At 41.6% G+C, this 22,943-nt stretch overlaps 2 protein-coding genes across 5 annotated transcripts in view; one reads left to right on the top strand and one right to left on the bottom strand.

Moving 5' to 3' along the window:
• The window catches only part of LOC6734041 (ras guanine nucleotide exchange factor glfB), a 57,853-nt gene that overhangs the window by 5,228 nt on the left and 29,682 nt on the right, over positions 1-22,943 (bottom strand). For 3 of the 4 annotated variants that reach the window (XM_039291389.2, XM_016167848.3, XM_039291390.2), the window contains exons 4-5: positions 16,102-16,225; positions 1,255-1,373 (exon numbers count right to left, since the gene is read on the bottom strand). In XM_039291389.2, the coding sequence (XP_039147323.1) occupies positions 1,255-1,373; positions 16,102-16,225 (243 nt within the window). Of the gene's footprint in view, positions 1-1,254; positions 1,374-16,101; positions 16,226-18,546; positions 19,145-22,943 lie in introns of those variants that run through there. The other variant, XM_002081041.4, reaches the window with a different exon arrangement.
• Positions 20,001-21,701, top strand: LOC6734040. Its single transcript, XM_002081040.3, has one exon. The coding sequence runs from the start codon at positions 20,001-20,003 to the stop codon at positions 21,684-21,686; it is 1,686 nt and encodes a 561-aa protein (XP_002081076.2). The 3' UTR covers positions 21,687-21,701.

Below are 22,943 nucleotides of genomic sequence, written 5' to 3'. Positions count from 1 at the left end.
TCATAATTGCTATTTTTGAGAGAAGCTTCTTCTCACCACTGGTCAAGTGGAGCGGAGTGTTTGGGGTAAACACATTTGTTCTATTTCGAGAAGGGATGGAGTGATCGAGTAATCAATATGTGAATCATATCCAGACACATGCGACCTCGGCCCACACATTAACCTTCCCGAGAAAAGCCAGCTAAGGTATCGAATGGAGTGTAAATCACGGCAAATATTTGCACAATAATTCAACATGGATTTTGCGGTCATAATCGCAATCGAAAGCAATAGAATAGAAGTGTGGCCTTAGGGGCTCTATTGTTTGTCTAGAGCTCGAATGCGGTTTAGCTAACTAACTGTATTGTGAGTGGCGAAAAGGACATTGAAATGTTTTAGCCATTACCACATGACACAAGCAATCAAGTGCAGCGTCATTCGCTTGATTGATTAGACATATCTGTACAAGTTGTTTAACTTTTATGATGGAAAATCTCATACCTCGAGTGGCTGCACTTCAACTTGTGACATTGAAACAGCCGGCGAAACTGTTACAATGTCTCGAAAATTTGATTTTCGATTTCGTCCGTATCCCCAAACAGTTGCCAATCATTGCTCCGTGCGATATCACGCATACGCCGCGTAAACGTATCTCAAAATCTGTGCCACATTCGGCCGTAATTGCATATGAAATCGTTCGCATTTTCGAATTACAAATTACAAAAATATTGTAATAAATATTTTGCTCAGCCCGCTGACAGATTTGGTGCAACCGCAACAGGTTTTCACCCATTGTGGCTGACAATTTGGCCAGGTCGCCGTAATATGGTTATTGTCGTATAAGCGATCGTTTGCATAAAACCATTATGTGGAACATGTCATAAATTACAGTGTTTGCACAGTTAGTTTGCATAAAAACAAATCGACGAGAGACGGAAAATGGGAAAAATGAGTTGTCTACACTTGGCGCTTTGTACTTTATTCAAGTATGCGAAGTGCGAATGCAATGCAATCAAAATAGCCGCAACGGGCCTTGGCTATATCAGCATCTATATACCGTGTATAGCGGCAGAATAAATATTGTCAAGCATATAATTGTGGCTATTGCCAACAATTTGCTTGCACCATGGCGCCATAAACTTTATCTATCCATAAACAAATCGTGTGGAAATGCCCTTTCATCTTTGCGTTGTCATTTTATCTATCACGGGCAAATGATTCATTTTCCCCAAGGGAGGCTTCCAAAAATTATTACAACGTAAGATTTCTACTCACCATGCCAACTAATCTCCAATTGTCGTTGAAACACAAATATCTTTGAGTTTCTTTTGCGTACAGTGCTATTTTGAATTCGTTGTTCAGATAATCCGGGAAGCCGACTATCGTTATATTTTCTGAAAATACAAAATCGAAAACAACAAATTAATTCCATCAGCTAATCAGCCTGGCGAGTGTTTTTAATTGATGTAAATATTTGGCGGGCAAAAACATTTTTAATTAAAGGCAAACATGGCTCTTTTAATCGAAGTGATTAAGCGTGCCAAAACGGAAGGTAACGATGGGTGCTGGCAGGGGTATATCATGAACATCGAGATACAAGTTCGTGTAGCTCTAGAACTTTGACCTTAAACGAAACACGCGTCTTTGCGGATATTACCTAATGAATGTCGTCAGTGATGGGTGGTTGTCAAATACTTTGATTAAATATTAGTAAGTCTGCTGCCTGAGATGACGAAATATTACATATTGGTCTCTTATACGCATTTGTGTTGAATTGATATTGTTAGTTATTTTCCTCATGCTTAAGTATAAACAATATTATTATAAATAATAAGCGAGACCATTTATCTTTATTGAGATAGTTTGGCTCGTTCTAAGCGCCCCTGTCTGTTTGCTATAATTTGGATAAAAAACCAAAACAATTTCCCAAAATAGTCAGCGAATGCATTAAGCCTCGGAAAGTCAAGTAGCCAAGGTGCGCATGCTCTCTCCGCTAATTATAAACTGATGTATCTGGAGTATCGGGCGGTGCATCTGCCCCTGTGCTCAGTATTTCAGATACTGTATCTGTATCTGGCCTCGACAGGCTATTGAACTTCAGCGGGGAGGACGAGCGCGAGGAGGTGGAGGCGGGATGCGGCCACAAAAGTCACTAATAAGTAAAGCACTTGAAAAGCCAAAGAAAAAGGCAACACGAGGAGAAAAGCCACTCGAGTTAGATTGATAGGTGACTGGGTTCAGCCCCGGTCTCAGTCGTCTGCCATTCTGCCGTTCTGCCAGTAATTAAATTTATGCACACAAATTCTTGGCAAGAGTCGCCGTTCCTGGTCTCGGTATCGGTCTTGGTCTTGGTCTGGGTCTGGGTTCCCTGTTCTGAGTTCTGAGTTCTCAACTCTGGCATCTCGGCTCTTAGCTCTCATATTTCATAAGCCGAGGCGAGCTGAGGGCTTGAGTGACTCTGTGCTTCACACCTTTGGCCGCCGGTGGCAGCCACTTGTGCCTCTTGCCCCAGGGAGCTCCCTTTGTTGTTATTCCTGGGACTCTTGTGATTCACGGCCCGGCCGCTCGTCTAGCTTATTGATTTCATTAGTTTGGTGACACAAACCCCGAGTGGAGCACCCTCTGGCAGCCAGCACTTGTGAGTGCGCACTTGGTGCTGAGCTGGGAAAAAATATGTGGCCCAAAATCATGGTTTTATCTTTATAGTACTCTAATATTCCCGAAAATTCTGGCTCAAAGAATATGAAATTAGCTGTGAATATTAATCTAAGTGCCTTACAAAACTACTTCACCGATCTTTACAATCCAGCAATTAATAGATAATATGTGGATCTGTTTTTCCAGTGAGCTTCCACTAGCAGTGTCAGTTTCAGTTTTCTTTTTCCCCCCTGAAGCGATGCAAACTTCGATTCCCCCAACATTGTGCCACATTTGCCTACTTGATTTCTTGGCCGAGCAGGACGTGCAAGTCCATCGAGATGGGCAACGGTATTATTTTTGTGGTCTTTGTGGCTGGGTTAATCCATTAGAAGACTCGAGCTTTAATATCGTTGAACTCCCAATGACTTTGACATTGAAAGTGCCACAGTTCCTAACTTCTGGCTTCAGTCTATTCCCCCACTCCAACAAGATTGACACCGCGAGCTAGAAAAGCCAAATGTTTATTTTTATTTCCACGACACGCACTCACACTCCCAAGAAAAAGCCATCAAATGCATTTTAGGCTTTGGAATTTTTATAGGCTTCGATCTTTTTGGGTATTTTAGAGATCTCCGCTACGGGTTTGTTTTTCACTCAATAAAAAGCTTCGATCGGGTCGCATTTTTGCCGCAAGTTATTAAGATTTTAACAACCAAATCTTCGTCTTCTGCCGAGTTTCTAATTAAGTTATTAGTCATGGTGAGTGGAATGTTTGCCTCGTCTCGTCTCATTTCGTTTCGTTTAGTTTAGTTTTCGTAAGGGCGTTTGAACTGAGAAATGCATCAGCATAAATATGGCAAAATAAAAAGGCGTTCTAAGATGCTATCGATAGTGCTCAATATGTGTGGGCGTGATTTGTTTCCGAAGTGAACCGATGGATATAGAATTTCGGGCGGGGCTGGTTGTTCTAATTTATGGGTATTTACGACGTTGAACGATATCGTCTTGCTGGCCATAATTTAATTGTCACTAACTGAAGGCTGCGACGTCATAGGATTTGCGTCACCAGCTGGCAAAAAATCATAAACGAATGATAAGAATTTCATACCTGACCGGCAAGTTGCGAATTTTTAATTTTCATATTATTTCATGAATTTTTAAAGTTTTAGTTAATCATTTTCTGCATTTCTTAATATATTTCAGTTTTATAAATACCCCACTTTCTATGGGCTGACCCACCAGCTGGGCACAGCTTTATTTTGTGGGCCGTAAAAACACAGCTCTTGATAAATAATGTCAAAAGCCGAAAATGTAACAAATGACACACTCAGAGGGAAGCCGAAAGCAGGCGATTCAGGCATTATGGTGGAAATAATCAGGAAAACAAAGAACCCGGCCAACAAACAAACCATAAAAACACAACCAGAAACGACGATCAAAACGCTAATCAAATATGCAAGCAATGAGCTTCATCAACATAAAATTAAAAAATCATAAAATGCTAAACTGCACAGCATGAACAAAATCCAAAATCAAAAAACGAATCAAAATAAAAACAAAAATCAAATATCTCGACAACGAACGAGCTCTGGGGCGTCAAAATGCCTCGTAATTGCGGCACATGTACGAAAAACAACCGAAACGAAAATCGGAAAACACATTTTACGATCCATCCGTGTACATATGGATATGGCCAAAACCCCAAAACCATCACACGTTTATTCCATCGCACCGATCAGTTTGTCATTCCATCAGCATGATACTAGCCCCCATCTTGAGATTTGAATTATGGGATCTGCGTGGATAGTAAGATCCAAAAGATCGGTGGGCGTTGCCAACTCTCATCTCTGCGGCTTGATAAGCATAAATCGCAGCTTATCGATCTCTATGATAATCAAAGACCATTTCATTTCCCCAGCATATTTATCGAGTCCAGCCGTATTTGATTTTACATTCCAGATTCTACTTTCACTATCACATGGCTTATTTATGCGGAGGAGAGTTCCATGCCTTAGTTTATGATCATAGACTTAAGTAAATGCAAACAAATGACATTTTTGTTTGTTTTTAAAAGCAATATTAATGTAGTATACTGACATAAGTTCTATTAATTGTAAGTTCTTCAATTGATCTTCAGTTTATAGTTGGATAGTTCATGTAAATCTTTACTGTTAAGTAGATCAGCCTGAATTCTTCATGATGTAAGACCAAGAGTTATCCTTGGCTCATGAGCATTACTTACACCAAGAGCATTGCCCCAATGAGTTGCAATAGTTCCAGGAATGTCGTCTGAGGCGTTCACTTCGATGGCTGCATTCCCGGAACTTTTACGCTGACGATTGCAGTTGGGTTCCCTGGGCTCTGGGCTCTGGAGTCTGGAGTCTGGGCTCTGGAGCCTGGTCTCTGGAGTCTGGGCTCTTAAGACGGGTCCGGGTGAAGCATCTTAGATTACAGGCGGCCCTAAGTAATTGCATTTCGCATATGCAGCAAAGTCAACAAACAAGTGAGATTTGTCACATGCTGCAACTAGTGGCCCTGGCCATCATCCGTATTGGTTTTTGCATTGGCATTGGTATTAGTATTGGTATTGGTATTGGCATCGTCATCGGAATCGGCGTAGTTGCAGCCACTATATGGCATATAGTATACGGTATAGTGCGCGTATAGAGCCCGCAGTTATTGACGTTTTTGTCACGTTTCCTGGAAGAAACCGTTTTATTTGCTCGCCTGGTGCCGCGGCTGGCATTTCGGTTTGTTTTGTAAGCGGAGAGCGGGCCTGGGCCTGGGCAAAAGGAAAACAAACCTCAACTTGCAGCCATTTATCAGTTTCGACCTCCACTACTCCACGTCTCCCCTCCTCGCGGCAACGGCAACTGCACTAATGCTAATTGCATTGGCACGCCCTGAAGACCAGACCTCGACTCCCAGCTCCAGCACCACATATGTATATCCAGCTCCAGTTCCAGCTCCAGCTCCACTTCCACTGACCAGTGCCCACGGCTGCCCACTGCTCCAGAGCCAACTCGAATGCCACGAAATTAGCGCCATTTAATGTGGAGCGTTCTCAAGTTTTACGCACGATTCTTTCACTGACGCCACCCGAATCGGTGCCCCGGGAATTGGATGCAGTGCAGCGGGCGCGACGGTCGCAGGGGGCACAGTGTCAATGAGTTAATTAGCGCACGAGTTGTCGCCCCCACAGCACCACACAGTACACTGAGAAAATGCTGGGTCACAACCCCTTTTGAGAGATCTTTGTAGATCTTTTATATACATCGATCTACACTTTAAAGTTAACGTTTATAACTTGCTTAATGAATCTTGTATATATATATAGATATAAAATATACCATTGCATACTTTTAAAGCAATCATCAATGAAGTGACTTTCCATTGCATACGACCCCTAATCGCATATCATATTATATATATAATAAATTATATATCGTATAATTTTAAGCTTCCCACTTTTATCCATGAATTATTTCGGATTCAATCTCTAAATGGTATATATGAATCATCTTTTATTTATTTTTTATTTTATTGCACCCAAAATAGGATACGATAAAATTTTTTCCAGTGTACCTAAATAGAGAGAGGTGGGAGAAAATAGCACTCTCTTTTCGCTCTTTATGTGGGTGGTGCCCCTAGAAACAATCGTGAAAGAAAAATCTCTTTTATTGGAGTCAACGCTACGCATTTCTGGGTCAAATTTTGTGGACTCCACACCAAATTTTATTTGCTTATAATTTATGTTGCTCTGATTGAATTTTGAGGTCCACCAAATCAAGAAAAAGCAATTAAAATTATAGAAAAATGCGAGATAAAACCTAAAGGCGCAACCATTTCAAGAATTTTTGTTGAATTTGATTAAAATAGCCATAAAATGTATAAGTAAATCTAAAAAGCATTTTATGTTGCTCTAGATTTTTCTTCATAAAGTGCAAACTTTTAGTTTTACGAGTTAAATTAACGGCGTTTGTTATTTTTCACTGAACTGGTTACAGATATTTACGTGATCACAGTGGATTAGTCATTTCCTTGGGAAGCATGTCACTTTGAATCAATAATTAGTGGCATTTATTAATGCAAACTCAATTAATTGACTGTCTGTTGCAAGCCAGTGACTCAGTGCTGAACTTATGAAACTATAAAGTTACTCATCCTACAGATATACTGTTATTTCAGAGGCCTCCTGCCGGTGATATCGATACACCTGGATGCATATATGCATATATGCAAGGCATTTATCAATCGAATGGCCTGCGGACAAGTTCGATGACAAGGGCAATAACAAAAAGCCGCTTTGTAGTCGATATTGAAAGTGGTGCTTTATTTATTTGTTTTTTGTTTTTTTTAACCATTTTTGCAGACCACACACGCAGCCCGCTTCGCATGTTATTTACAGTTAATTGCTGCTGGCGGCGAATGAATGTTAAATTACATTGATAGTTCCATCAGCCACAGAGGCAATTTTTCTTTTTCGTTCATTTTTTTTTTAATTTTTCCCCAGCCCGCTTTTGTTTATTTACCCGCCGATACGCGGCGATATTGTTGTTTCTGCGGTTTCGCTTTCATTGTGGCAGGCAGGCGGCAATAAGGCAGTCCAGGGAGAGTAAATGGAAAATAAATTGAAACTGGCATTTAATTAAGTTAAACCGACCCGGCTCGATGGCAATTTATTAAAATAAACACAAGAATATATTGCATCGAGCAACACTAATTGCAATGTTATCTAAGCAAGGACGCAAACTCTAACTCAAATTCGAGTCGAATCGCGAACCGGCGAACCGAAGTTGCAACATGGCAACAAAGTCAGCGGTGTGGCATGGATTTGCGGACTTTATTAATTAAGTGCAAACGTGGTCACTTACAAGCCGTTTAAACTGCGTGTTAGTGTTAGCCAACTTGAAATGGCCCCGCTAATGCGCCACCAGCAGGTCCGAAATACTCACTAGCTGGCAAAAAAAATAAAAATAATAAAAAGCAGAGAAAAAGGCATAAAAAACGCACCACCCAAAAAATAAAATAAAAAATTAAAAAAAAAAAAACTTGGAAAAATTGTCAACCCGGTCACATAAATTTTGCCGACGGCTGCAGTCTCCGTCACTTGTTTACGCCTTTCGGTATCCCATTTAATGGGTATACGTTAACACTCGACTGTGGCATTTGCAGTTGCAGCTTGCAGTTGCAACAGTCGCCAGTAAACAGTAAAATTTTGCTGGCTTCCTTTTGATCATAACTCGCTGAGTTATTGTGACAATTTGAATTGTTTCACTTCTTTTTATCACTTCTCCAGCCATTTCAGTTTTATTTTCTATTTTGCCGAATTTTGCCACTCCGTAGCCCATTAACATTTGGATCCACGCACGCGAACGATCTGAGTTATGGCCGAGATATATGCAGAAGCATTGATTACGTCACCATAAATTAAGATATAGTTGTCGCGGGATTTACGCAGACAGGTGCTAATACCCATCGATTGGCCAATGATCGTAATTCTCCAGGAAGCTGCGTGGGTGCCACGCCGATCGCCCGAAGCTCGGGACCCGCGAAAATTTGTCAACTAATGGGTTAACAACAGATAAAGCCGGCTTTATGGTTATGTATGGGGTGATTTTCGGCACAGCCCCATAAATATCCCGAATTAATTTCCCGCTATTTTGTCTCGCAATGGATTTGTAATTGAATTTCCGCTCACTTCGCGGTGGTGCAAAATTTATTGTTCGAAATTAGAGTGGCAAATTTATGCACTTTTAATTAAGTGCTCAAAACCGAAGGTTCTTTATCTTTGCGTTCTTTGAATGGTATTCTAATTGCTTAACAAAATGGAAAGACATTACCAATCGATTGATGCAATTTATGCAGTTGAAGTTAGGAAATATATTTGGGCATTTTTGAAGTGGGTAGTTGCTAGTAATAAGAATTCCTTCATCAACACGACTCAGAACTACAATCTTAAGTGATCAAAACCTATGTTTCTTTGCTGAAAAATGTTTTTGAAAGCTGCCTGCCTTCTTTTTCCAGTTCCGACAGACTAGTGGGACCACCCAAATTTTCATGGATAATGCAGAAATGTTTACCCTGGCGCAGGATCCAAATGGCTGGGCGTGTCTGGACCACTTACAAGATAATTATCCTTTCGAACGGCTAAAAAGTAAACAGAGAGCACTATTAACATGTCCGAGGGATACAGTGCCCTATAATGATGCCATTAATTAGCTGAAATTGCCAGAAGAGCTGGGAAACCTCGAACAGCAATGCATGTGCAATTCTAGCACCCTGAAGCCCCTCAGCGCCAAGGATAACACCTCATGATTTACGCTCCCCTAGCCCGTGGGCCGTAAAACAAAAGTTTAGGGCCAGAACCAGAGAAGATCTATGTATGTCGACTTGGTCACGGGTTACTCGGCAGGGCGCCGTCTATCTTTTTCTGTTTTTTTCTTCCAGTTTCTTTTTTTTTCTGGCCTAGAGCAAAAGTCAGACGCTGGGCATAATAAAAACGTCATGTCCTTGTCCGCCCGGCTGGCCATTTGACGCTGTGTGGCCAACAGGATCGGGCCAAAAAGGTGCCAAGTGCGGCCAGCTGGATTTTGCCCCGAGTCCTAGCCCACTTTTATTGTCTGTCATTTTGCCAGCCAACATTATTTCTCGGTTCGCTGTGCTCAGTGCCTTTGTTTTATTGTTTTTCGCGCGTCATTATTTCGACTTTAACATTTTGTTTGTTTGCTTTCCAGAGATCCTTGGCACAGACGGTACTTTCGGCCAGGACTTAATTAAGGCCTCAGGTGCAAGGAGCTCGTAAAAGAAGTGGGATCGCAACTCTTTTCAAATTATTTTCTTCCACCTTCCTGGGAATATTTGCAAATTGATTCGTTGGAAATATAAGCCTGTTATAAGGCACAAGCAAAGCTGTTGATACTGGAGCTCCGTTTTCATGTTTTATGGCAAAAAGCATGTAATCTTAGCTATGGGAAAGTTTTTGAACAATTTGACTCAATAAGGAAGTGTATATCACGTATGGGGATTCTCGTCCATACATAAATATTTGTTTAATGCATTTGATTTCACTAACTGAGCCAATAATCAAGGGGGAAAATGCATTACATTGTGCCTTTTTTCTGGTCTACACATAAATATGGTATAAATAGACATAATAATATTATATAAAATTATAATTATATTTATAATATTATTTATAGTTCACCCATTAATGGGTTGAAAAAAACTTCGATCAAATGTTTAATTTAATATTTTAAAAATAAAACAATTGGTTTTTAAACTCGAAGATATTTCGGCAACGTTTTAAAGTATCTTAAACTGGTAAATTCTTCAATCCCTCGGGTTTCCTCGTCTCCTTTGAGATCTACTCCAGTCTCTCGGTTTTTTAATGACTTTTTGTCTTAATGGCGCTTCCTACTCATTTCATAATTTGCGCTTAACTTCGCCCCAAAACGTTTGGTCAATGTCCGCCAAACCTCTCTGTTTGGCCCTCATTTTTCTTAATGTGGCCAAAATGCTGCTCGGATCCAGTTTTGCGGCACTGCGACCCTTTAATAACCAGATAAGAAAACATTTTTATGTGCCGCCTGATCGGCACCAGGATAACTCTATTAAAGGCCCAGTTAAAAGCTCCGTTTTGCCATTCCGGCTAAAATGTCTGAGTGTGGTCTAGACCCGAAGTCAAGCCAAGTTCATGGTTACGTCAGTGGGTAGATTATGTGCCAATCGAAAGTCAATTTGCCCCCGCAATCGACAATTACGATGACTACAAATGTAGTTGGCAAGGTGTCGGCAGGCACGCATTGTCATCTAGCAGATACTTGAATTAAATGGATGGATTTGGGGGCTTTCTGGGGGATTGCGTTGCGTGTCGATGGGAACAGGCCAAAGACACGCAAGCCAACTCCTTCTGCCATTAACAACTGCCCAAAATACACGGGTTTCGTATGATTAAAAGACCCATTTGCATGCCCAAAAAACAAAAAAAAACCGAAGGAGGAACACGGCCGTTTGAAGTTCGAGTTTAAGTTTGAGTCATGCAAAGTGAGCCACTACCATCACCATCACCATTACCATTACCATCGCGAGCTCATTAAACGGTAGTGAGAGACTCGATTCGATTCCGACTGCAGGACCCAGTTGAATTTGCATAGCTGCACGCGATCCAGGAAACCTCCATCCGAATTGTGCCTTTAAAGTCTTTACGTAATTGGAAAGTGGCAGTCGCGGTGGTATTGGGTGGAAAATGAGGAATTTCGAAGAGGGAGCCAGCCGCCGGCCAAGTGAATTGATTTATTTGGCCGGCACAAGCCAACTGACAAATGAATGCATTTCCGTTCTGCCGCAATGATCAACTGACAGATGTCTTGGCTTTGACCACAATTTATATACATATACAATTTGGTTGCCCCAAAGCCTCAAGAGCTTGCGACATTTCCTGCCCAATGACACGGAACGTTTTGTTCTGGGAAATGCTTAAAATAAATTAGGCTAAATCAATTGAACAGACACTCGAGATTATCGATTGAGGGATGGCTATGAATCATGCAACCCAAAGGGGGTTTCCAAAAATAAACTTGCTTGTGCTAACATTTGGGTGGAAACCCTTTCGAGCCAACATACTATTTTAACTTCGTGTGATGTACCCTGAACGGACTTTTATCTTATTTTTTTGGGTAAAAAACTATTCTTCATTCAGGAGCAGCTAAGTCCTTTGAGTCCATGTCCCTGGCAACAGATGCCTGATCCTCCACTTCCATTACATCCATTCCGATAGATAGCATATCGGAGCACTCAGGCAGCAGCGTAAACTCCATCGAAAAAGCGGAAGGGCCCGCCGATATAAATGATGATAAATGCGGTTGGGGGGAATTAAGATCAATTTAAAGGGTATTTAAGGATCAACCACACATCGGCGACAGCGGATCAGGCGAAAGATCTATGGTTCGATCGCTGCAACAGAGCAGCGAACACAAAAAGGTAAAGGTAAATCCCTTCGGGGAGTGACGAAAGATCTTGTCCATTAGGTCGTCTGCAGGCAGTAGTTAATGGCTGCAACACACACAAAAAGAGGAGAAAAAACCACGTTGGCTCAGAGAGATTGATATGTTTCCTGGACCCACCGACCATCGCCACTGATCATAATGCCCTGATTATAGTTTTGTGGTTTTTAATATTCATGTCGATCAGCAGCAGGCCTAGCAATATTTGTTTGATGAATTTATTGCCACACTGATCGGGGAACAACGATCGCCGATCGCTGATGGGTGATCACTGATCGGCGGCGTTTTGTTTTATCCCCGCGACGGCATTTCTTTAATGGCTTTTCGGTTCTGGCTTTGGATTTGGTTTTTTCGATTGCTTTCGGGCTCGTAAAATGCACAGTTTAACGGTGTGCGGCATGGAGTGTGCTACAGTTATGAGTCTGAGATGGGTCTGGACTCGATTATCTCACAGATAATCGGATAGCTATGGGGCATGTGGTGGGTTTTATTGATTAGAACACGATTCGGTTGCATGTTTACTAAAAAACAGTGCTCGATGGATTTTACATGCAACGTGAACTAGTATGAGATGTGTACTATGCAAGACCATTGCTTTCTTCATATTTAGGATATACTACATCATTTAATATGGGAAGCCATTTAAACCTAAAAATATTCATGTATCTTAAGATCCTGTTTACATGTGATTTTCTTTCACCATTCAGATCCATTCATTTCTAGTTTCAAAATCCCGCCCATCTCCAAAACGATGTCGCTGTGGTCACAACTCTATTCCCACGCTAGACAATAACAGATTCCGAGAACTTTGGATTTCCAAGGGATCGACTGACTAGCCCCCTATCGAACCCCATTGAACAGCTCCTTCCAGCTCCATTGTCAGCCCCGATTTTCCACATCAAGTGCGTAATTGCTGACAACCCGGCTCCTTGCTGCCAACTGAAGATCAAACGGCCCAATCGCTCATTACCAAAATCGAAGTTGGGAAAAGTCGGAGGGAGGAGAATTCGGGAAAGAAAGCCAGCTTTGAAGCCGAGCCGAACGGCATTGTTATTCAAATTCAAGGGGGGACACTTGACCGGGCCAGAGAGAAATGAAAGAAATGAAGAGGAAAAACTACTGGGACAAGAAAAACTACATCAAATTGGCGCTTAAATATTTTCTGACCAACTGTGGGAAACAATAATATTGAAACAGAGAGAGCCAGGAACGAAAGCGCGCTTACTTCAACAGTAAACTTGGCTCGAAAAGGAATGTTATGGTATGGAGAATACTATATGGCCTGGACTGGCCACTTGAGTTTTGAAGCGTTAAGTGGAAATCAATGCAGGCCCTTTGGAATATCTCTCTGTTCCAAAACTCCCGAACGATCGAGTGAAGCAATTGACCAAAAACTGTCGAACTGACGATCGGCAAGCGGTACACTTGTTCGCCTTTGTTGTTGACCATGTTTTCTTAACCGTTTGAGCCCCTTTTTTCCTCGTCTTCTTCTTTTTTGCCTCTTTTGGTCGCGCGGTAGGTAAGAGAATATCGAGTCGAATCTGTTTGGGAATTTTTCAACATTTTCTTTAGCTTCGTCGGCGTCTCTTGGAAATTTGTTTGTGGACTGGCCGGCCAACGGAAATGCATTTATTTGCTGACGTCTTGGACCGAAATGAAGGGGCTATCTGTCTCTTTCCGTCCCCGCTCACCGATCACCCGTCTCGCTCACAGGGGCGTTAATTGATGAATCTGCGCGATCGGAGCGAGAGGTTCCTATAGGTTCAATATACCCATACACATATACCCCCCAAAAAGACACCATGTGCTATTTCTTGGAATTTCTTTCAGGCCACATGATTTCCTTTTCGACCAAGTCGAACTTTCTGTTCCAATGTTTTCGGCCGCTCTTTTTCCTTGGTTTTCCCTTTTGGGTGTTCATGTTAAACACATCTATTTATATTTTAATGATGTTTGTAATGATGGTGCTAAATATTTCCCACATTATTAGCACCTCCGCGTCTGGGTCTCGTCGCCGGCTTGGTCTCGGTTTTCGGGCTCAGGGCCGCCAGGCGGCAAAGTCATTGAGGGATTTTCTTTGGGAACAACTTGTGTGTGCGATCGTGTCACAGAAAGTAAGCCTAGGTGCATAGGGTTCAAGTTTGTGTGAGGAGGAGTACATAGATGCAAAAGGATTAACAAATTTGTTCAAGGCAGATTTTGTGAAAGGTACGTAGGGTAAGACAAACACCAGGGAAGATGAATGAATATGGTTATGCGTGAAGGCAAATGGAATTTAAAGGTAAAACATCTCTACCAAACCAGTAGAATATAATTGTATTTATATACAAATTTTGAGTGATATGTATGTGATATGATACGTGATTAACTAAGACATACTTCGTTTTATTTGAACGAAGATATACATATATAATGCTCAACCTATTCTTAGAGTTCCCATTAGTGTTGTGTGCTACAAAGACGCTTATCCGACGATCTCGCACTTGTTATGAATACATTTGGGCAATCGTAGGTACAGCATCTTGAGAGTATCTGATTGATCACTGGCGCTGCCGCCGTCAACGATGCTGAACAATGCTAAACATTTTTAATGAACTGCCAGGCAAACAAGCGGAAAAACTTCTGGCAGACAGACCACTCATACGGGATTCGGGCAGGAGTTCCAAAAAAGAGCCGACTGGGATTAATTTGATCAAGAAATTAACGGTTGCGTTACTTGTTACATGCATCCCGTGGACAGGGGTAAGGGTTAGGTGTTGATTGGGCAACGCCCTGAACCTATCCGATATATATGTATATATGGCCGGAATATATAGGGGAGCCGGGCAGAACTGATTGCGTTCTCAGATTTATGACCGCACATGATGAGCTATAAAATGTTTTATGGCCATGGTCCCTAGTTGCAGTTGCGGTCCTAGGGAACACATCGCAATCCACACAAGCCACCTCAACAATTTTCGCCTTCTGTTGGTCTGAAATTAAATCGTGTGATTTATTGACGTGTGGCCCGCTTCTGTTTTGGAAAATGGGAAAATGTTGTGGTCTCGGGTGAGTGCGTTTTCACTTTTTGTTTGGGGTGGTGAAAGTGCCACCTCCCTTGCGTTTCGATTCCCCCAGAATTGATTGAGATGTCAGGATTCATTAGCAGCCGTACCTTCCCTTATTTCTGCGATATTTTTCCAGCTAACCGGGATTTGGCTGACCACCGTAAATCTGCGGGGGAAATTCCCAGCCAAACAAGTGGGATAAACCCGAATGCAGCGAGGTTTTTGGTTAGAACGAGGGATAATCCCCGACTACCTGAGCTTAGCCAAATGCAAATGAATGAAGTTTTCAGGGTCGCTTGGTGAGGAGAGGGCGTGCAAATTGACAAAGGAACTTTTCGCACATTAGTCCTTAAGTGGTCATATCCCTGTCCCTGGCCAGCTGGAAATTTTCACGCGCACTCGCAACAAACAAAAAATAATTTTGCACCTGTTGTCACTGCATTTTCCAGCATTTGCTCGCTTCTTCTGAACCTCCATTGTCCCGTCCTTTCTTTCCCTATTATCCTGCTGTGTGAGGCTGCGTAGCTCGTGCTGGTCCTTGTATCTCTTCTTTCGGCTTTTCAGGCAGCAGCTGCAGCGGCTCTAATTGGCCATGGTCAGACCCAAAAAAAAAAAGGTTGGTGGTGTTGCGTCGAGTGAAAGTTGACCCAAAGCGTAGCAAATTTTTATGATTTTTACATTTTTCTCCGGTGTGAGTTGCTTTGTTGCCAGTTTTTGCAATAAATTACGCATTTTATGCAGGCCCCAGAAAGGTTGCATTTGGAAATGTGTATTCCATATAGTTGTGCCTCAAATCGAAGTGGCTAAAGTGTTTATTAACTGGCAGATAGTTGAAAATATCTATTTTTTATTTATTTATTTATGAAATAGGTACTTTGAGGATATCTAGTGATTTTTTGCATTCAAATAACTTATATTACTCGAATTTTTGGGGCTTCAATGTTGTTTTTTCTCAGCCTCATTTGCATTCCAACCTCTGTTACAGAATCTCAAGTGGATTTCGTCACGCGTTCGAATGACGGTTGGCAACATTATCAATAGATCAAGCAGAAAAATATTCAACAACTGTAGCACTTTCTGTTATTGTTGTTACCGACATTTGGACAAGCCAAGTGGAATGCCCCCCCACCCACCTTTCTCGGCCCATTGTCATGGAAATCGAATGCAAACAAACAGCAGCTACAAACTACTGGAAATTGTTGAAATATTTTCTATTTTTCGGGATGCATATATATATTGTTTTGTGAAAGGTTTCGAAGGCACAGCCGAAAAGAAAGAGTACAAAATTGTAAATTAGATGGCAATGTGATGGCATTTCCTGCAGACGTGTCAATAAACAAAAAACACATCCGAACAGGAGACCTGCACTGGGGCACTTGAGGTGTTAGGGGCACGAGGGGGTTAAGTAGTAAATTTATTGGAATACTTACGTATCTGTGAAGTGTCTGTCACTGAGACTGTTCCTTCCGCAGCTAGGTGTATGGCTTTGTTGTGTGCACACTGTGACATTATTACGTAATCTTCTACTGTACATAATGCACCTGAAATCACCACCTGGAAGATATACAAAACGGGATTTATAGTTTTTCATAGTTTAGTTAAAAGGATTTCTGAAATATTCTACATGTTTGGACTATGAAAATTTCGCCTTTAAACTGTTTACTTCACTTTTTGTTGCACATTCTCAAGCCTTAAAAGCAACTAAAACTTCTTATTCTTATTTGACCTGTAGCTTTTAGCTGTTTATCACTCGATTCTATCATTTTCCCGGTACATATATATGGTTTAAGCAATTTCTACTTCTTTCTTTCAATTGTGGCAGCCTTATCGTTTTACTATCTGCCAACCGGGCCATCAATAATTGTATCTATCAGATAAAAACGGCAGAAAGGGACCAACAGCAATAACTACAAAATATCACACCTAAATTGCATACCAATGTTTACACGATGTCACGACAAATACTTTGATACCCTCGGCACAGTGCAAACAGAGCACAAAAGTATTTCATGTTGTTTGCTTGCCTGTTCTTCGATTGCCATCTTTGAGTGCCCCCCTTTGCGACGCCCCTGGAGGGGCGTATGTCGGTAGCCATTACCTTCCCTCACCTGCCCCCCAAAAAACCACCTTTGTTCGGTAATTTATCATGTTTGATTAGTTGTCTCTTTGGTATTTTATTACATTCATTAATAATCGTGGCTTTGGTTTAATGAATTTATTGTTTCGCCAAGCGGCGGCGCTTGTGTTTTACCCCTTTTTTCCTCCCACTTTTGTGCTATTGTGCCAGGTCAGGTTGTAAATCATGTCGGACCCAGATCTACCTTCGATATATGGAAGTCAGGTGCTTCTGGGCTTGCCGTGATGTAAATAGGACTTTGGCCATGTAATTTTGACCATTTCTGTGATGTTTTTATTGCAATTAAATACGATTTATTTGCAGATTTATGGGGCCAACTATCTCTGGGTAATTATTGTAAAAGTCGCCTACAATGCTAAATTACGTTTTGTTTACTCCATTCTGCTATCTGCTATCTGGAGTTGGAAGATAGATTTGTAAGCTAGTAGGTGCTCAGCCTTGCCCGAGGTATCTGAATGAATGAGAGTTACAACTTTTTCTGAGTATTGCTGCCCCCCTACCTCTGCCACATATGCCACACCTTATCTCCATTCATAATTTCATCAACCCAGAAAAAAAAAAAAAAACTCTTTTGTGCGGGGCCTTGCTACGGTTTATTTATTAGAACTCTGTCGATAATTACAAAATAATGCGTTTGGTTGCCCCTAACCCGTCGAAAGCCCCGCAACCCTTGGCTTTTTCTACCACTTCACTTTGGTTCGGTACCCAACCTCCTACGCCCCCGCCCTTTTGCCACCCACCTAGAGCACCTTCGAATACACTGTGGAAAGTTGTGAATGAGTTAGGTTTTGAAATATACTTGCTTGCAACGTTTGAGCTTTCAATGTCATATTGAAAACATTAGGTTCTTTGCCTTCATTAGGTTCTTTGCCTTCAGACGACTTAAGATAGTAACTTGTTAACATATGTTGACTGCATTTTTCTTAGTGCACAAATGCTTGGGAAAATAAAGCGTGCACATTGGCTATGGGGACCGAAACGAGGTTACCCAGGGCGAGGAATTCGAGGCGAGGAAGTGCTCGATAGCATTACAAAGCGAGCGCCTTGATAAGATTTTGAAGCTACCAACTAGGGAGTTTTTGGTGGGGGTGTTTGGTGGACTTATGCTGTGTATTGAGGAAGTGTTTGGCCCGAGAGCTCCATGTAACTTGGCTAACACTCGACGCCGCTAACCGATAGCCGTGTTTGAGGCTGCGGTTTTCACTCGAGAGGCCTTGATAGTTATTGTTTTATAGATTTCGAGGGTTTTGTCAGTCGAGTGGCCAACACGAGGGTCGCTGTAGGGTAAGGGTCTTTCCCCGTACAATCAATTACATTCTGAAGAGTTAGTTAGCCCAAAGTTAGTTAGCCATCAGAAGACATCAGCATGGCTAATTTAGGATATATTTTGAGGGCACCATCAAACTATAATTTCTAATGGTTTTGCGAAAGCTTAAAATTCAGATAGCAACGAAATTATTGTAAACAAATTTCTAACTATGTTTCGAAATCCAAATTCTTGTTTTCAAATAATTCATGGTAGTCTAGTATATCCTTTAGGCACTTAATATTCTATTAGCACAAACATAACTGTAGATTCTGGATTATTCTAGTTCTGGAAAAATCATGTTGGACCCAACCCGGTAGTTTGAAGTATCCCAAAGTGCTGTCAAATCGTTTTGGAGCCCATTACAAGCATAATCTAATAATACCACTTCACCTTCACTTGGCCGGGCCATCGATCACTGGCAATACTCACAATAAAAAACAGCAGTCTCTCTAACTGATTCGACATTCATTCGGCGATTAATGTACATAATTTTAACCCATTTACTGCCGGCACAGAGCAGTAAACTAAAATTCAGAGGTGTCGTAGCTGTCGCTGGGTGATAACGTGCTGGCTAACCGATGTGGCTGACATTGGGCAGTTTCGGCGTTGTTGGCCCCGTGTAATCAGTTGACCGATAGCTATCCCCTCTCTATGTAATATGTGCAATATTCTGCGATTTATGTGCGTTCAGAGCGAAATGAAATCGAAACTCATTGCTGGCCGACAAATAGACACACACATGTGAACACTCGCGAATTCACACACACGCGATGCGATGTACTTCCGCTTTGCGCTTGCAATAATCATAAAATCATATATATTTCTTGTTTCAATACTTTATTGGGGGCACGTTTCTTTATTATTCGTTATTATTTGCTAAATGGGGGGGGTGTGTAAATCGCGTAATGCACGGGACGTTGGCCAAAATGTCGGCTAAAGGCGTTGCGGCAGCGAGACGTTGGACGTCTTGGCAGGGCGATTGAATTATCGAGACTAAACCGAAGCCAAACGTGCGACATTTTTTGGCTTTGTGTTTTTCTTCCTTTCCACACGAGCAGCAGCAGCAGCAGCGACGCCAGCAGCAACATGAACAGCAGCAGCAGCAACAGCAACGGCAATAGCAGCAACATAAGCGCAACCAGCAATATTAGTTGGCGCAGCGGCAACATCGGCCACAGCAACAACAAACACATGAAAAGCAGTTTGAAAACTTGCGCATTTGTTGTTGCTCCGCGTGAAAGTCTTTGCGCTTGTGTGTGTGAGCGCGGCCATTGCTGCTGCAATATGATATTTATTGCATGCGATATTCGGCCAGAGAGCGGCGTGCAACATGCAATGTTAGCTAACAGCTGTTGCCGTTCGAACCTGTTGGCAGCGGTTCGAACTGTTAAAGCGGGGCGCGCTGTTAAAAGGCTGTAACATACAACTTTAAACATATTTAACTGCTTGAATCTCGGAAAGAGAAACAAATACAATGTTGAAATCAAGAAATATTTTTGGGGCCAGTGAGTTTATTTATATTATTTTTTTTTTTAAGTTTTAAATATATTTTATATATTTATGTACTGTGTAAATTTGAAAGCATTACAACAAATACATCGAAAAAGCTTTCACAAAAACACTGTATAAAATATAATAGTTTAAAATTAAGTTAGGCATATTACATATTACTTTGACAAGCCCTTCTTAAAGTTGTGACATCGAGTCCAATTCATCACTTAATTAAAGACAAATTACATATATTTGAGGCCTTTCTAAGTCCGTAATTAATTGCTCATAATAAGTTTATCTAACTAATTATTTCGCCTAATTGAATTAACCAACCGAGCTTACTACGCCACCTGATTTTCGAAGAACTTTTATTAACTTACAAGCCTTTCGAGATGTCGCTGCTTAGAATCATTCTGATAATCATATTTTTGAGGATAGTTTGGTCCATACCTGACACAATTATATCACACTTGAGTGCTGAACTTAAGATAAAAATCCAAATTTACTTTGGCCTTGGAACAGAACCATATGATTTTTCAAGTTTAGGTGACAATTACCAGAAAATGATCATTTCTAATAACATTAGTGAACAGTTTAAAACCTATCACGACGAACCTGTGCTTATAATAATACGACTGGAAAGGGATTTGAATTTGAATTTGGCCACTTTGGATGTGTTAAGATCGTATCTTACGGATAGGCAATACAATGACATTTTGCTGATTAATAATGATGAAGAAAATCGAAACAGTTATGTGGATATATGTAAAGCATACTGGAGTGCAGGCTTTTCACAAGTGCTAATTTATAACTCGCAGGAACAACTGTGGTCAATAAATCCATATCCTTACTTGCAGATAAGACCTACAAACTTGAAAGAGTATATTGAGAACAGGAACACCCGTAACTTGATGGGCTATCCACTGCGTGTTTTAGTGACCAACGACCCACCTCATTGCTTTGTGGACGAGGATGAACTGCCAAGTTCCCCGAATCGTTATAAAGGCAGTATAGTCACCATGTTAAAAATATTTGCTGATCAACTCAATGTAACGTTTCAAGCGACTCCTTTTCGTGAATTTCGTCGCTATTCCACCGCAGAATGTGTGCAGATGGTCAGTGATGATGAAATCGATGCCTGTGGCAGTATCTTCATAAGGACCTACACGTATGCCACCAGTCAGCCAGTTCGCTTGAATCGTGTGGCCATAATGGCGCCATTTGGAAACCCCATCGATAAGTTCTACTACTTCTTCAGGCCCTTTGACTTGTACGTCTGGATCGGAACTGGTATTATAGTGGTGTATATAGCGGTAATGGGTTCCTTGCTCCATCGCTGGCATTTCAAGGAATGGAATGTGGGTCAGTACCTCCTGCTGGCCGTACAAACTCTGCTGAACCGAGAACTATCTTTGCCGCAGTCTTCGAGTGGCTCCAAATTGATGTTACTACTTCTGCTATTTGCCATTGGATTCATTTTGTCCAATTTATATGTGGCACTGCTGTCCATGATGCTGACCACAAAACTGTACCAGAGACCCATTGAAAACTTGGCCGACTTGAAGGCGGCTAATGTGAACATACTACTCCAGACGCATAACATCAGACCAAATTCCGTTTATGGCAGCTCGGAGGAGTTGAGGGAGAGATTCCTTCTGGTCGCGGAATCCCTACACTTGCAGAAGAGAAATGGCTTGGATCCAAGTTACGCCTATGTTGACTCGGAGGACAGAATGGACTTCTATCTATACCAACAGAAATTCCTGCGAAGGCGCAGGATGAAGAAGTTATCCAATCCTGTGGGTTACACCTGGGCCGTTCAGGTCATCAAGCAAAACTGGGTTCTGGAAAAACACTACAATGATCATGTACAACGCTTGTTTGAGACCGGCTTGCAAAATAAACTAGTAGACGATGTCCACGAGTTGGCCGTAAAGGCTGGCTTCCTGCACTTCTTTCCCACCCAAACTCAAACAATCGAACCACTGCGACTCGAGGATATAGTGATGGCTGCCATGGTCTTGGGCGGCGGACACGCCCTTGCCGGGATCTGTTTCCTGGTCGAGCTGTTCGCCTAATGGGCTTACACTCAGTCCCAATCACAATCACGGGAATGGCAATAGTTCCGGATGGCCATAAAAACGGTTAACACCCACGCAATAAAGCGGAACTACCCCTAAGTGTATCACTATTTAAAGCGATTAGGGTCACAATAAAGCAACAGAATGAGGACCCGCATGCGACATCCGTTGCCAGGACACTCGAAAAAATTTAAAATAAAAAGGATTTTACTAATTTAACTATATTCAGAATATTAAATTTCTTTCATAATAAATATTATATTAGCCAGAAACCATTAAGCAAATATTTTAGAATATTTTAATTACATTTTAAACTTTATCGTTTTTCTAAGTGCACAAGAAGTGTGTCAATTGGACGGCATTACTCTACTTCACCCAGCGGAAGTTGCCAAAAATGCAGCAGTTGATTGAACATTGATTGACAATGGCTCCCGGCCAGGATGCGGAACACAAGAAGGGGGCGCGGTCCACTGGCAATCGATTCATGGTCTTGGATAAGGACGTGGACATGGACATGGGTGTAAGTGTGGGTTTGGATGGGGAAGTGCCACTGCTTCTTGTGATTCCTTTTGTTTGACGAGACAATGGCGATTTGTGCACCGTGAGCAGTCCGCTCCTCGCTCTTTTGTGTCCTCTTTGCCATCCTTGTAATGCGCCGATGATAATGGGCCATTGTCAGTATCGATGTTCGATGTGGACGCCTGATTTCTGATTCCTGACGCCGGCCGATGACGACCAATGACAGCCACTTGGTTACCCGGTTGATTGCTGACGCATTTTGGCACAGACACGGATTGGATTGAATTGGATTCGATTGCCCCACTGGGAGGCACTTTAAGCTCATTAAAGTCTGGCGAAATTAGCAGCATGACAGTGAGATGATTGGCCATTGAGTAGGTGGGTGTGAATTAGCCGATAATTAGACGGCTTAAAGGGGTTATTTTCGGAAGGTTCGAATAGGGTTCAATAGGGTTCAAATAGGGTCCTATTGATAATGACAAAAATAATTAATTAAAAATGAGACTCATTTTATTTAAGTTACAATCAAATAAATGGTTGTTTAAGTCGTCTTACTACTAAAAGTTGTAGCCCTGAACTGAAAAGTAAACATGTGGTCAACCAATAAGGATTATCGGTGGGGTCGAAAATGACATTTCGATTCCTCCAGTCACGTTCAGTACTCAAAAGATAATTACACTTTTCAAATGTGAAGTGAAAATAACAGAAACCTTAAGTGGGATTAGGTTGTGTTGT

The sequence above is a fragment of the Drosophila simulans genome, chromosome 2R, assembly GCF_016746395.2.
Source record: "Drosophila simulans strain w501 chromosome 2R, Prin_Dsim_3.1, whole genome shotgun sequence".
NCBI classification, from domain to species: Eukaryota; Metazoa; Arthropoda; class Insecta; order Diptera; family Drosophilidae; genus Drosophila; species Drosophila simulans.
Note: the sequence above shows the minus strand (reverse complement) of the source record. Positions and strands in the feature narration are given on the sequence as shown.

What these genes read in the sequence shown, in the direction of transcription:
- LOC6734040 (XM_002081040.3), top strand. Translation starts at nt 20,001, where the DNA reads ATGTCGCTGCTTAGAATCATTCTGATAATCATATTTTTGAGGATAGTT.